The following is a 15986-nucleotide window of genomic DNA, read 5'->3' as shown; positions in this document are numbered from 1 at the left end:
AATCAGACACCAGAGACTTGGGGAAATCGGATTGGGATGTAATGCAAAGCAGGTGGATGGGGAGGGGTGAAAAGAGAGAGTAGCACACTGCTCCTGAAGGGAAAGAAAGCATCACAGGCAGATTTTACTCCCTGTTTGTATCAGCAACGAACTAATGAAGTGAAGATTAGCCAGAACAGGCTAGGATTATCAGCCACTGTGGCAGGGCTAGCTGTACCTCAGAGTCTAGAGGAATTCCCATTTTCCCAGGGACATGGTGCCACTTGTGTCCTGAGCAGGGCAGGAAGAGAGATGGTGCCACCCAAGGTGGCCCTGCCAAGGGAAAAAAACATGGTAGGGCCAGGGTCACATCTTCTCTGGGCAGCAAACTGAGCTCTGCATGGGGAAAACAGAACTGGGCACAGGGGCCAGGGGTGGCAAAAGATTTGGTGGCGTGCCTTTTGGCAGCCACTTTCATGGGATGCTGCGAGGGGATTATCTTGGCCTCAATCTCTTTTAATCTCTCCCGCAGCTTTGGCCCAAGCCTGAGATAAATACCTTTTAACGGATCTCATCTGACGTCAGGAGGCCATCAGTCTAATCACCCAGGCTACCTTTGGGCAAAACAAGCCAGAGATGTGGACACTGGCCCTTCACCCCACAACTCGTCCTCGTCGAGCAAAACTGATCCAGCAATCACATAGAAATCATCAGGATGAACGTGTGAGGGCTAGGGTGCGATGGACTCCCTGCCAGGGAGAAGGAATTTGACGTGCACACATCAAAATGCCTTTTTCCTGTGACACTGGAGTGGATGCGAGACAAACCAGGTTGTCGATGCAGGCTTCCCGAGCTTGTATGATGAGGAAGTGCCAGGATTCAGATGGAAGACTTCCCTTTCCATGGAGCAGGGGCCCTGTCAAACAGTGATGAGGGGATCACCCACCCACCTCTTACACCGCTGGCCCTTCAGATTTCTTCCATCTAAACCGTAGCTTGGGTGTCCATGCACAACTGTGTCCAAGGCCTGTGTATGTCATGACCACAGGTTGATCTCTGTCTCTAATGCTCCCCATGCTCTTTTTGATACTCTATATCCAGCCCATTCAATTCCTCTTTGGTTACAATATAATCCCATCTTGGGACACTAATCCCCTGGGCAGTGACAGCAGATTGTCTTTCTGTCAGGGTGGAAAATGATAAACAAAATATCTCTTCTGCTTTCAGGGGCAATTTGGTGCATGGAGAGGACAAAAAATACAAAAAGAATAGAAGCCTTGCTGCAGAGAAATGCGAGTGTACAGTGCTCTTTCTTAAAGGCACTCCCTGCTCTTTCCACAGTTCAGTCACGGCAGAGCTGACTTTCTGTCTTGCTGTCCCTTATCGGAGGTAGCTGGCATCTGGGCACATACAGACTCAAGCTCCCACCAACATTTGTGTTCAGCATTTTGCTTTTATTTCAGATATTCACAGTCTCTCACCTTCCCTCTCTCAGACCAGTTGCGAGTTTATGGAGCTTGCAGGTGCCTAGGAAATTCAGAGCTTCTGTTTTGAGTTCCTGAATGTGAGATAGCCCTTGCTGAAAGACCTCAGGCTCCTCCTCCCCTTCTTGGATTTGGCCTTGGATGACTAAGAAGCTGGCACTGAGAGGAGTGGCGTGAGGAGACTATTTTCTTACTTCTGAGTGACACAAACACACTGATGAGGGAGTGAAGAAAGTTCCTGGTGCCAGTGACTTTAACACTCTGTCCCTGCTCCCATTTTTCAGCTGCTGGGATGTCACAGAGAAGAAAGCTGCATCCCTCCCCATCACTACATCTCTAGCATGCTAATACACTGCTCCAGGCCTCTGTGGTCCCAGTGCTACCAAGACCTGCCAGGCCATAGTGTGTGCCAGTCCTGTCCCCACCGCCCTGCATACTCAGAACTCATCTCTGGCCCGCAGCTCCTTGGGGCGTTGTGTCCCTTCTGAGCCAGGCTTGTGTGTCTGGCTCGTCGGCCTGGCTCTGCTACTGCGAACAGGACGCTCTGAGGAAGATATGCTGTTGTGAACAGCCCCCTGACGTTCTTCTCCATCAGGCCAGTCCTCCACATCCCTTTGCTCCACCAGCTTCTCTGCCTTCACCCGCTCCTGCAGCCATGAAGATGGAGATGATGTGAACCCCTCCATTCTAGGGTCTTTGTCCTGCTTGCAGGAGCTGACAAAACACTTAGAATCACAGAATCATAGAACAGTTTGGGTTGGAAGGGACCTTAAAGATTATCCAGTTCCAACTCCCCTGCCATGGGCAGGGACACTTCCCACTGCATCAGGCTGCCCAAGGCCCCATCCAACCTGGCCTTGAACACATCTAGGGATGGGGCAGCCACAACTTCCCTGGGCAACCTGTGCCAGTGCCTCACCACCCTCATGGTAAAGAAATTCTTCCTAATGTCTAGTCTAAACTTGCCCCTCTCCAGTTTATACCCATTGCCCCTTGTTCTATCACTCAACTTCTCAACTTTGAGACATCCATCCATACACCTCAAACCCATTCTCTCTTGCAGGACCCATCACAGGTCAGTCCCTTCACCAAGTACCTTGTCAGAGGACAACTCCCCAGATGCTGCACTAAGCCCTGCCCCACAGGAAAGCCCAGAATTCATTCCTCAGGGGGATTTGATCTTGCTTGGAAGTACTCATATCCATTTCTCCAGCATGGTCCTTTACCTGTTCAGCATGCTCTTGGGAGTGTGTGTACCAGAGAGCAACAGCGCAGCGTCTCCCCCGGCTCACTGCCTGCACACCGTGGGGGTTCTCCTTGCCAGAGCTGAAGGCCACCAGCCTCCCACACTTAGGATGCACCTTGGCCTGCCAGGAGAGAGAGAAGAGACAATGAAGCCAGCAGCCCCCTGCTCTGGGGTATACAGTCACTGTACACAGGTAAATTGCCTCTGGAAGTGTGGAACAGTGGAGAGCCACTAGGCATCCACTGCCAGTCTATAAGCAAGGTGGATCCTGGGGAGGGATGGAGAGAACCAAAGGGATAACCTAAGTCACAGACACCCACGGACTAGAAGAGCCTGGAACACCTCAGCTAAAAAGAATAAACGTCTCCTCTGTCTGAGATTTGCCTCAATTTGCCTTTAGCCGTCCCTATTTGAATCCGCCACAGCACCAGCACTGGATTGGTTTTGGAGCAGTGGGGTCCGATAAGCAACTAGTTTCCTTCTGCCCAGACTACGTCTCACCCTCAGTCTTCCCTCCTTCTTTTGGCCAGTCTCAGACTTACCGTGACAGTCACAGTGTCCATTTCAGTGAAGAAAAGGTCTCCGCCTTGGAAGTCATCATTGAGGTAGAGAATGCCACTGTGAACAAAACATATGAGGACACATGGATCGTGAAGTTCATTCCTCCCAGGTACTCCCCCACGTTTCTTGTCACAGGAGGCCGTGGCACCAGAGTGATACCACATGTTCAAAAACTGACCAGAGCAGTCAACACAAGAATCTATTTGGGGGTGTTAAATACAGCAGCACCTAACTTCAGGTAGTCCCTGAGTTGAAAGCTACAGGAAGCCTGGGGAGTGTGCCAGGGACTTAGCTCTGTGTTTGTCTCATTCTGGCTTTTTTCAATCCACTGCAGCACGCATCTGTGGCATTGTTGTGACAACACCCTGGGCTGGACGGACCTTGTTTCTGACCTGGCATGACATTACGTTTTAAGACTGGAAATAATCCAAAGCCTGGAAGAGGAGACCGATCAGCAAAGAAAGCCATGTTGTAAGAGTCAAGGAATTTCAGGGTAACACAAGAATGGTTAAAAAGAAGCTTAGCATATGCAGAAAAGAAAATTAAAACAAGGAATTTCTTTACTAACGTTAGCCAAAAAGAACCAGTGAGGCCACTGCACAGTGTAGGTGAGGCCACAGGCAGCTAGGTGACAACAAACTATTTGAGTTCCTCCTGGTATCCAATTAAGCTGATAGAAAACTTCAGAGGAACAAGAAAGACTTGTTAATGGGACTGGGAGAAAGAAATAGAAATCAACTCTGTGGCTGCTGAAGCAAAATGTTAAGGACAGTGAGAGGATTACCAGTGCTGAAACCCAGGAAGTTAGAGCTCTTCTCCTCTAGAGACTGTGAAGTCAGGAGTCAGGATGGTAACACAACTGGAGAAAAGCAGGAATACCTCTCATACACACAAAGGGGCAGGAGGGTAGAGACAATAGTTGAAGCTTAAACAGGCCTGTTAGCCTGACCTCAGCAGTCTGCAGAGCTTTAGGCTCCATTTGTGAGGAGAAGGATAACTGAAGGGCGAGAGGTACAAAGAAAATGGTCTTAAAATGTCACAGGGAGGCACTAAAAGCAGACTTGGCTAGCCACACAATCTTTGACAGAACAGTTGATTTGCCAGGGAAAGACCATGTGCTCAATCGCAGCACTTCAGTAAAAGTATTCAGAATAGAGAAATTATGAATGAACACAGAGAAGGTGAAGAAGCATGTGTGAAGTGCACACGGTGACACCAGTACCAAAAGGAGTGCTGTTTGCCTGGAGGAGAACCACTGCGACTCAGACCCCTGGGCCCAATCCTGTTCAATGGTTTCATTAATGACCACAGCACAAATCCACAGAAGAGATGCAGGAAGTTTGGAGCACAGGCACCTGTTACAAAAGGATCCTGGAAGAGGTCAGCCCTTGCAAGTTGGTTGGTCAATCACAATTCACTCCGTGAGAGGACAGGAATACTCCTGGAAATAGCTCAGTGGCATAGATCCCAGGAAGATATTTTACTTACTCAAGTAGAAGTCAGAGAAGCCCACAACCCAGGGAGGACTGAGGTGACAGGACAGCTTTCCCACAGGAGGGATAGAGATCTAACCAGTTACATGACAGAGTCTGGTAACTTTACAATCTGACTATACCAAGTCAACATTGGTATCAGAAGGAAAACGGGCTCGATTTCAGAATTCCCTCTATGTCCCATGTGCTTGCCATAGTCTGCTCAGAGATATCTGCTCTGGGTACTGCTACCACTCAAAGAAAAAGCAAATAAGATTTCTGCATGATCAGGGATGGGATAATAAATAAGAGCAATCAACTGTAGTGAACCGACCTCATTTGGCTGCAGCGTGCAACAACTGCCACCGTCTTTAAAATACATTTCAGGTTCTTTTACAGTAGAGTAATAAACCTCCCACAGGCTGGAAAAAAGCTCTCATATGGAATGGAAAAACCCAACACAAAGTATTGGCAGTGAATCTCAAGAGATCTGAACAGAAAAAATAGTTACCAAAGTACAATGACTGTTCAAACACAGAGAACTCAAAAGGTTTGGTTCTCCCTTTCTGGTAATGCGTAGAAGACTTTGAAAGATGGAACTTGATTAGAAGAAACAGATTGTCATAAGAGCTGGCAGTGGACTGTAGACTCACAAGACAGCAATTTGACATCATGGTCCTAAGCCTGTGCAGCCTCCCAGCCTCATTTTGCTCTCCATTGATGCTGGCTGTGAGAAGGGAGAAAAGGCGGATCTCCTCAGCCTAGGAACGTTGTTTGGAAGCCACTGATGCAGCCTTCTGCCTGATGCTACAGTCCTGGCTGGCTTTGAGCCAACAACCCATCACCTGGTTTCTATAAGCTGAGCTCATCCTCTGTTGGGGCCAGGAAGACATTCTGATCTCCATATGATCTAATGTAGGTCCCCTTCTTCTCCTACCTGTAGTCCCTGTACACGTAGGCAGGTGGTTCTCTCCAGCACTCTTGCCCCTCGGGATCCAAGAGACAATTATCAGCATGGACAGGATGACTAAGATCCATTCGACCTTCCTGTTCCTCTGAAAATGGAAGTTACGAAAAAGAATACGGGCACTTTCAGCGTCAAGAAAGAATAAGGAAGAGATAAAGAGGCACAGTGAGAGTAAATGGAAGAGAGTCTCCTGAGAGCACCTGGCTGGGACTGCAGAGACTCTGCAGAAGACTGGGACTGACAGGGTGAAAAATACTTTACCCTCTACAGCTGTGCGGCACACAAGGTGTGTGAATGAGAAATGGAGTTTCTTTCCAGGAGTAAAATAGGACTCTATGATTTTCCGCGATTTCTCACTGGCCTGCAGAAGCAATTTGACGTCTCTCCAATCCACATCACCATTCTGGGCCAGCTACAAAGTGAAAAACAAGCCTGTTAGAATACTTAGATATGAAGACACTCTAAGAAATTATGTATGCAGTACAGAAGAGACTTGTGTAGAGTTTTGTGGCCACACCAGGAGTATACATGTATAGCACAGCAGTTCACAGAATCATAAAACACTTTGGGTTGGAAGGCATCTTTATAAATCATCTAGTCCACCTGCCCTACAATGAGCAGGGACATCTTTCACTGGATCAGGTTGCTCAGAGCCCCATCCAACTTGACCTTGAATGTTTCCAGTGATGGGGCAATTACACATGCTCTCTGGGCAATTGGTTTCACTGTTGCATCACACTCATATCTAGTCTAGATCTACCCTCTTCTAGTTTAAAACTTGTCCTATTGCAACAGGCCCTGCTAAAAAGTTTGTCCCCATCATTCCTATAGGCCCCCTTTAAGTATCAAAAGGCCACAGTAAGATCTCTCCAGAGCCTTCTCTTCTCCAGGCTGCACAACCCCCAACTCTCTCAGCCTTTCTTCATTAGGAGAGAGGTTCCATCCCTCTGATAATTTTTGCAGCTCTCTTCTGGACATGCTCCAACAGATCCATGTCCTTCCTGTGCTCAGGGCTCCAGACCTGAATGCGGAACTCCAGGTGAGGTATCACCAGAGCAGAAAAGATGGGCAGAATCCCCTCCTTCACCCTACTGGTCACACTGCTTTTAATGCAGCCTAGGATATTGTTGGCCTTCTGGGCTGCAAGCGCAGTGTTGGCTCGAGTCCAGCTTGTCACCCACCAGCACCCCCAAGTCCTCTGTGGGGCTGCTCTCAATCTCTTCATCCCCCAGACTGTATTGACACCAAGGGTTGCTCCGAGCCAGGTGCAGGACCTTGCACTTCCCCTTGTTGAACCTCCTGAGGTTCACAAAGGCTCACTTCTCAAGCCTGTCTGGGCTCCTCTGGATGACAAATTCTTTCCTTCTACTCAGCACATGAAGCCACATCTGGAAAGCAGAATCATGTTGGGTCCACCAGTACACAAGGGACACTAGCAAACTGGAGTGAGTCTTCAGTGAAGGGTCTTAAGATCACAGGGGTATAGGAGCATGACTTGGAAAAAGAGGTTGAAAGAGCTGGGTTTCTCCAGCTTAGAGAAGAGAAGGCTAAAGGAGGACCTAAACATAGTCTCCTATCATCAAAAAGGGGGTTATAGGGAATATGGAGGGTGTCTTTTCTCAGAGGGACACACTGAAAAGACAAAAGGCAACAGGCAAAAGCTACAGCATAGGAAATTTTAGCTTCATATGAAGAAAAATTTTACCCTCCTCAGAGTGGTACAGCACTGAAACAGGTGCACAGAGAGGCTGGGGAGTCTCCAGCGTTGGAGGCATTCAGGACTTGCCTGGGCAAAGCCTTGAGGGATCTCGTCTACCTTTGGATTTAGCTATGCTGTGAGCAGGTGGTTGGACTAGAGATCTCCAGAGGCTCCTTCCACCTTAATCTATTCTCCAATTCTAAGGCAAGCATGCCTGCAAGACTACTGCACAGAGACAAGCAACAGTCCTCAAACTGTCTCACAGAAAACACTTGTCAAACCCTCCACATACAATGCAACTAAACGTGATCGTGGAGGAAGAGGGTCAGGGGAGACCACACACGTGCCTGTGAGGAAGATAAAACACCCATGACCCCATCTAGAGTGCACTTTACAAAGCCAAACACCTGGATGGCAAATGCTCCAGACAATCAAGAAAGTGGCAGACTCACAGAGCCACTCACCTGCACAGCCTTCAGAACAGTTAACCCTTCAAATCTCTCATGTGGGGTGTGAGGGGACCGTCTTGACCGGTAGCCTTCTCCTGCTGCCTGCAATACAAAGATACAGACGACAAACGTTAGGCTGCCATATTTCCTCCACCGAAACACTACAGCCTTGCCTGCTGAGGACAAAAGTACACATATAGGAACTCCTACAAGAGCTAGGCCTCACCTTTGTCAGCCGGAGAAGGTCCTTACACTCGGACTCTGTCAGCACTCTGTCAAACACAACCCTCTGGGTTCCATTCATCTGGCTGGAATCCATTGTGACAGCAATACCCTCAAAAGGCAAAGGACCTGTCAAGAAAGCAAGTATGGATAGGCATGAGCTAGCTTTGGACAAGAAGCCCACAGACACCAACACCCACCCTGGACAGGGAAAGTGGAGAGACACTATACATTCTCTGAGAAGACAGGACAGTTCCCCGGAAGCGCCCATTCCTTGCAGATCTGGGCCACATCACCCCTCACATGCTTCAGGGGAATCAGAGCTGGGGAAGCTGGCCTATAGCGAGTGCTTCACGAGCCAGCAGAAACTTGGGGCTTGCTGGGAGAGCAGCGGGGAGCTGGGGAAAGTTGCGTGCACTTTCACGACAGCAGAACAGGTCCAGCCTACTGGGATGAGGCTCTGGAGAAAAGAAGCAGGTAAACACCTCCATCAACCCTCCTTTCAAACACACATCTTATACCAGAATTATCTCTAGTCAATCTTTATACTTTCTTGAGCCCCAAAGAGAAGCAATGCATATTAAAGTGGTGATTTGATCTTTTACCTTTCCCTCCCGCCCTCTGACCTCTGGATGGTCAGGAATATCAAGGCACTCAGGCTCTTGGAATGATCTGCTCTCCCACGTGTCACAGCAGAGAACCACTCAGGGTCACTTCAAACACAGACTCCAGGTCAGAGCCCTGCAAGGGGCTGTGTGACAGCGCAAAAGAATAGAGGACCAGCAAGAATGCAGGACCCTATACTGCAGACTACAGCATTCAGCCACAAACCATTTGGACATGTGATTTGCAGGGAAAGACTTGCTCAAGCCAAATAATCTGTTTCCAGTTTCCATTTCCCCCCACCTCTCCTCGTCCCCTTCAGAAAAATGTTCTTTGAAGTTAGGCTGGTGGAGTTGAACCAGGTTTGGTGTAGACACTCCTGCCACACTGAACAGGGATCTGCATGTCCACAGGCTTGTCACGTTTTCAGGCACCACTGCTCTCAGCTTCTCCAGCCACAGTGCTCTTTGAGTTCCCATCCCAGAGACGTATGCAGTGAGATTTTGCAAGATTACACATGCATCAAAGAGAGAGAAAAGAAACAGTAAGAAGACTTGCTGAGCCATTCCAGTCAGTTGGCATCTATGCTAGCATTCAAATGTCTTCAAGGACGGAAGAAAAGGCAGCACTTAGCCTGACTAAGCCAGGCTGACTGCATTCAAGTTCTTCTTCCAGCTCTTTTACTCACCCCTCTTCTCCCTTTCTTCCACATCCAGAGTTCTCTGTTTTTGCTTCTCCTGATCCTCTCTTGGGAGCAAGGGGAAAAAAAACAGAGACCATGGCTATCAGTACCCAGAGCTATGCTTAACCCTCCTCCATGGCAGCATTTCATACCCTTCCTGTTCCTGCCTATTCCTCAGTAGCTATTACTGTTCCTTGCACCACCCCTGACAGTCCAACCCCATCCCTTACTTCCAACAGTTCTATTTCAGTCCTTGTCAACTTGGCCAATCTTACCTGTGTTTCTTCTTTAAGTTTTCAGGAATCAGCTCATCTGGAGTCCAAAGATCCTGTACAAATGCAGACATTTTAGTATATGACAAACTTCTCCCACATTAGATCACGTCAAAGAGCCAGTTCTTTGTCCCGCTTCTCCAGCAAATATCAGACCAACGATTCTGGTCAGCTTCTGACAACAGCCAGACTGGGCTAACACATGTAGTTACAGCAGCAATTTCGAACTATCTTCAGTCCTGGAGCAACAGAGAGGCCATAAAGACCTACTTCATAAAGACTTGGAGGTCCTTTTCATCAGCATCTGATCCCTTCTAGATCATGTCCTGCTGAAGTGAAATTTGGTAACTGTCTTGGGGAAATCAAGGCAGAAAGTTCAAGACGATATTGCTACTTACAGGGTCATTAAAACTTCCTCCTAGATGCTCCACTGCATAATAAATCAACTTCTTCTCCATTAAAGACCTCTGAACATAATGTCGAATATTCTAAGGAAGCAAAAATGCTGTCAAGCAATGACCCCACAAAAGACAACCCCATCCCCGACAGAAACCCGCGTTAACACACTGCTGTGCACTATGAAAGCCCAGCTCTGTCCTGAAAGGACCCCAACTGCTACCGACTATAAGTAAACTCAGGCTCTAGTTTCTTGGCACACATCTGCAGTGAAACATGTTTCCTTGTTTGTCTCCTGAACAGTGATCCCATCGTATGGGACAGGGGAGGGCCAAGAAGTACAGATCTGCAGTTATAACTACCTCTCTGGCTGTGACACGTGTGTCTTCTCCCAGTTCTCCATGGTACTCTTTCATTCTCTCCAACATGGGCTCATCCATGGGATAGAAGAGCAAGTAGGAAGCAGCACATTCAGCAGCCAGTGTCTGGTTCCCAGCTTGGGTAGAGACAGAACAGAACAAACAGATGTCTTTGAAATAATTGATGTTAGCAGCAAATGCATCTAGGCCAGCACCACCCAAGCCCTGGTCAGGATCTGGCAGCAGGGGGGCCCTACACCAAGTACACATCAATCCCTGCCTAGTTGGGCCTCTGCCCAACAATGGACAGAGAACACAGGGAATGAGCTCAGTGAAGAATGGGCCCACTTTCAATACTTACTGGGAACTTGTTCAGTGGAGATAGAGAAAAAATAAGTATATATTTGGAAGAAAGATGGCCTCACCTCCCTTGCCCAACAGACGCAATGAGGGGTCTGGGGGATTCTTTGAGATACAAGTTTTGCTGATGTTCTGACAGAGCAGATGAAGACAGTTGGGTCAGCATGGAAGGGAGCCAAAGCATCCCAGAGAATTGCTGAGGGACGTGTGAAAGTGACAGTGTGACAGGATGACCAATGTCATGACAAGCCATCAGTTCAGCGAGGGCAGTCTCAGAAGGAACATCATTGTTGAGATGAGACGTACACATGTGCTTTAGATAGGAAGTGGAGGCCTGGTCTGAAGGCCCATACTGAAAAGGAGGATATAAAATGCACAGCAGGTAGTTGGAGCAAGGCCTTGAACTGGAGAGTGCTGGAGGAAAGAACTGGGAAAAGCCACACATTACAGAAGCTCCACAAGGAGGCTGAAGTGGACCACAAGGGACTTCTCCCAACGTGGTCATGGGCTTGAGAAATAGAGAGAGTTTCTGGGAAGACTCAGGGGACAAAAGAGCAGAGAAAGAGGTAGAGGTCAGGTTAGCGTGACACTCCTCCCCATGACACACTGCAATCCAGGTCCAGAGTCAAAGGGCAAGTTTAGGGGTGCCACAGCATAATCCACTGGCTTGTGGTTCTGCTTACCTTGATCATAGGAGAACTGCAGTAAATCAAGATGAGAGGGTATGAAATCTTCTGTGGCAGAAATCCACCCTGGCTTTGTGGCAATGTCAAGGACACACTGCTGTCTGCACTTCAACACCTGAATATAATGGGCTGCAAGAGAGAAGAGCAAGAAAGGCAGTAGCTTACACTCCTTCCAGACAGAAGCGCTGAGAAATGGGACACGTCCAGTATGAGGCCTTCCTACCCCACCTTCAGTGCCTCCAACGCTACCTGCAATGGCTTCATATAGGCCAGGCTGCATGTCCTCTTCCTCCTCGTCCTCATCCTCCCAAGGCCCCTCACACAGGGCACGACACTGTTCCAGCGCTGACAGCGCCTCTGTGAGTGACTCCTCCAGCCTGGCTGCAGCCTGCGGATACTCATCTGCATTGTAGTGCTGCATCCCAGCCTCATATGCTTCCTGCGAAGGACAGATACAAATCCCTCATCAGTGTGGGTGACACCAAAGCACGCTCTGAGACTTAGAGTCACTTACAGGGTAGTGCTGACATCTAGGGGCCTGCCTGTTCACGCTGTCACCAGGCAGTGACAGCAAATCTTCTGGACTTAAGTCAAATACACTTCTAAAGGCCCTGCAGCCTGCCACAACTGTCACCAGAGTCCTGTGTCACACTTGCAATGGTTTGTCTACGCCTTGAAGAGAAGGCTTCAGGGAGACCTTGAAGCTTTTCAAATATAAAAGGAGATTACAAGAAAGACTGAGTAAGGCTTCTGAACAAGGCCTGTGGTGGCAGGACAAGGGGTAATGCTTTTTGAAGTGAAAGATAAGATTTAGATTGGAGAAAATGAAAATATTTGTTATGATTAAGGTGGTGAGACAGTGGAGTCCGTTGCCTACAGAGGTTACAGATGCCCCATCCCTGGAAGTGTTCAAGGCCAGGTAGGATGGGGCTTAGAACACCTGAACCGGTGGGAGATGTCCTTGCCTATGCAAGGGGGGTGGAACTGGATGACCTTTAAGGTCCCTTCTGACCCAAACCATTCTGTGATTCTATGATGATCGGTAACGGTCCCTTCCAGCCTGAACCACTCTGTGTATGGGGACTCTGTTTCAGCCATGGTCCTTGCGTAGGAAGAGACTGAGGTCCCAAACTGGTCCCTAGGATGGGATAAGAGCTGTTGACATCTGTCTCTGCAATAAACCCTCACCCAGTGTGGAATGGCCTCCAGGTCACGGAAGTTGTCCGACTTCACCCCTGACATACGCCGGTACTTCTCGATGTCCTCCCGCATTTGGAGGTGCTGGGGATTGGCGACGAAGAAGGTGTGAGCTGCGGACACAGCTTGATCCAGCTTCTTCAGCTGTGGAAAGAAAGGCAGCAGAGCCTGTTATGCCCCTTTCTCTTTCATACCCACTTCACTCCTCACCCCAGCTGCTACCCCGATTCATAGAATGGTTTGGATTGGAAGGAACCTCTTTACAGGTCATCTAGTCCAACCCCCCTGCAATGAGCAGGGACACCGTCCACTGGATCAGGTTGCTCAGAGCCCCATCCAATCTGAATTTGAATGTTTCCAGGAATAGGGCATCTACCATCTCTCTGGGCAACCTGCTCCAGAGTTTCACCACCCTCATTGTAAAAAATGTCTTCCTTATAACCAGTCTAAATCTACCCACCCTTAGTTTAAAGCCATTACTCCTTGTCCTGTCACAACAGGCCTTGCTAAAAAAGTCCCTCCCCAGCTTTCCTGTAGCCCCCTTCAGTACTGTAAGGCTGCTATAAGGTCTCCCCAGAGCCTTCTCTTCTCCAGGCTCAAAAGCCCCAGCTCCCTCAGCCTGTCCTTGTAGGAGGAGCCCTGATGATGTCTTGTTCAGCAGACTGATGGGCCGCAACAGGCTCCCAAGGCAAACTGGCGGTTCAGGGACAGGCAGGAGCAGGAAGAGTAACTGCATGCACCAGGATACAGACTGAGGCTTTTCCAAAATTCATGTAGTTCTGTGTGCGTAAGTGCATCCACCATCTCTCTGGGCAACTGGTTCCAGTGCCTCACCACCCTCAGCGTGAATTCCATTCTTCTTAATAAAATTATAGGATGGTTTGGGTTGGAAGGGACCTTAAAGATCACCCAGTTCCAACACCCCCGCCATAGGTAGGGACGCCTCCCACTGGATTGGGCTGCCCAAGGCCCCGTCCAACCTGGCCTTGAACACCTCCAGGGATGGGGCAGCCACAGCTTCCCTGGGCAACCTGTGCCAGTGTCTCACCACCCTCATTGTGAAGAAATTCCTCTTATGTCTAGTCTAAATCTGCCCCTCTCCAGTTCATACCCACCACCCCTCGTCCTATCACTACAAGCCTTTGTGAAAAGTCCCTCCCCAGCTTTCCTGTAGCCCCTTCAGGTACTGTAAGGTCACTATAAGGTCTCCTCAGAGCCTTCTCCAGGCTGAAAAATCCCAACTCTCTCAGCCTGTCCTCGTATGGGAGGAGCCCTCTGATCATCCTTATAGCTCTCCTCTAGACCCGTTCCAACAGCTCCATATCCTTCTTATGTTGAGGATTCCAGAACTGGACACAGCCCTCCAGATGAGGTCTCACAAGAGAGGAACAGAGGGGCAGAACCCCCTCCCTCGCCCTGCACTTTCGATGCCGCCCAGGACGCAGCTGGTTTCTGGGCTCACATTGCCGGCTCACGTCGAGCTTCTCACCCCCAGCACCCCCAAGTCCTTCTCCGCCGGGGACACCCCTGCAGGTGCCGGTGTCCCGCTGCCGGGTCGCACCTGGAAGAAGGCGACCTGCAGGTAGTTGTAGGGCTCCCTCCTGTCGAAGGCGGCTCGCACTGCTCGGCTGGCGCGGTGGGCGGCGGGCGCGGAGCCCAGGCGGGCGCCGAGGCAGCGCTGCAGGCAGAGGGCTCGGCGCAGCGCGGGGCCGAAGAGCGCCGCCTCCCATCCCTCCTCCTCCTCCTCCCAGCCGGTGTCGGTGCCGGTGCCGCGGGCGGAGCGGAGCGCGGGGGGGAAGGCGTCGAGCCTCTCGCAGCGGCGGCGGCAGCGGCGACGCGCGCGGCGCAGCCCCGCGTGGCTCAGCAGCGCGCGCTGCAGGAGCGCGGCCGCGCGCGCCCAGTCCCGCGCCTCGTACGCGCGCACCCCGTCCGCCAGCAGCAGGTCGGGCGGGGGCGCGCCCGGCCACGCGGGCACCGCCGGTAGCAGCGGCAGCAGCAGCAGCGGCAGCAGCACGGGGGCCATGCTCGGGAGGGGCGGGGCGAGCCGCGCGCTCCCGGCAGCGGGGCGGTTGCTCAGGCGCGGTAACGCGCGGCGGCTTTGTGCCTTCCGAGCAGCCGCAGGCTCCAAGGATGAGCCCCCCTCCCCCGCCGCGTCGCAGCTCTGGTGCCCGCGGCTCAGTGTCAGGCATCGCGGCTCAGCCCCGTGTCGCAGCTCAGCCTCCATCTGCGCATCGGCCGCCGTCCTCACTTCTCACCCCCACGTTTAAGCCCCCGTCCTGTACATCTCAGCCCCTGACCCGTATGGCTCAGCCCCTGTCCCCTACATAGCAGTCCCCAGCCCCACATTTCAGCCCCCGTCCTCCACGGCTCAGCCCCATAGGCCACATCTCAGTCCCGGCCCCCACATCTCAGGCCCTGTCCCCACGGCTCAGCCTCCAACCCAACATTTCAGTCCCTAGCCCCCCATCTCAGACCCCGACCCCACAGCTCAGCTCCTGTTCCCCATGGCTCCCGAACACCCATCTCAGCCCCTGGCCCCCCATATCTCAGCCCCCATCTGTGTATCCTGGCCGCCATCCTCAGTTCTCACCCCCTGGACCCCACATCTCAGGCCCTGTCCCCACATCTCAGCCCCTGACCGCCCCCCCCCCCCCGCTCAGCCTCCGGCTCCACGTTGCAGCCCTTGTTCCTGCAGCTCAGTCTTTGACCCCATGGCTCAACCTCCATCTGCACATCCTGGCCACCCTCGTCACTTCTCAACCCCTGGACCCCATAACTCAGCCCCCATCCTATAACATCTCAGCACCAGCCTCACAGCTCAGCCCCCGATCTATAACATCTCAGCCCAGGACCCACAGCTCAGCCCCTAGCTCCATGGCTCAGACCCTGTCCCCCTCATCTCAGCCCCCAGCCCCACATCTCAGCCCCTGAACCCCACAGCTCAGTCCCTGACCCCCACAGCTCAGCCCCTGACCCCACATTGCAGCCCTTGTCCTCATGGCTCAGTCTCCAACCCCATGGCTCAGCCCTATCTAAACATCCCAGCCACCATCCTCAGTTCTCATCCCATGGACCCCATGGACCCCACATCTCAGCCCCTGTCCTACACATCTCAGCCCCGGCCCTACAGCTCAGCCTCTGACCCCACATCTCAGCACCTGACCCCATGGCTCAGCACCCAGCTCCACGCCACAGCCCTTGTCCCCGTGGCTCAGTCTCCAACCACATGGCTCAGCCTCCATCTGCATGTCTCTGCCACCATCGTCACTTCTCACCCCCTGGACCCCACATCTTAGCCCCCACCCTACACATTTCAGCCCCGGCCCCATGGCTCAGTGCCTGGCCCCACATC

The 15986-nt window shown here is 51.3% G+C and overlaps 1 protein-coding gene across 2 annotated transcripts; it reads right to left on the bottom strand.

Moving 5' to 3' along the window:
• Window positions 1-1214: 1214 nt before the first annotated feature.
• Window positions 1215-14672, bottom strand: P3H3 (prolyl 3-hydroxylase 3). Of its 2 annotated transcripts, none has more exons than XM_054056685.1 (15): window positions 14196-14672; window positions 12626-12778; window positions 11687-11876; window positions 11435-11566; window positions 10395-10528; window positions 10035-10124; window positions 9640-9692; window positions 9371-9429; window positions 8084-8208; window positions 7873-7959; window positions 5971-6121; window positions 5680-5797; window positions 3252-3327; window positions 2690-2830; window positions 1215-2188 (listed from the first exon to the last, which is right to left on the bottom strand). In XM_054056685.1, the coding sequence occupies exons 1-15, from the start codon at window positions 14655-14657 to the stop codon at window positions 1901-1903; spliced, it is 2259 nt and encodes a 752-aa protein (XP_053912660.1). In that variant the 5' UTR covers window positions 14658-14672; the 3' UTR covers window positions 1215-1900. The 2 variants fall into 2 exon arrangements, with proteins under 2 accessions (XP_053912660.1, XP_053912661.1); XM_054056686.1 differs by having other exon boundaries at window positions 1260-2110.
• Window positions 14673-15986: the final 1314 nt, after the last annotated feature.

The sequence above is a fragment of the Cuculus canorus genome, chromosome 1, assembly GCF_017976375.1.
Source record: "Cuculus canorus isolate bCucCan1 chromosome 1, bCucCan1.pri, whole genome shotgun sequence".
In the NCBI taxonomy this organism is placed as follows: domain Eukaryota; kingdom Metazoa; phylum Chordata; class Aves; order Cuculiformes; family Cuculidae; genus Cuculus; species Cuculus canorus.
This window is presented reverse-complemented; position numbering and strand designations above follow the sequence as displayed.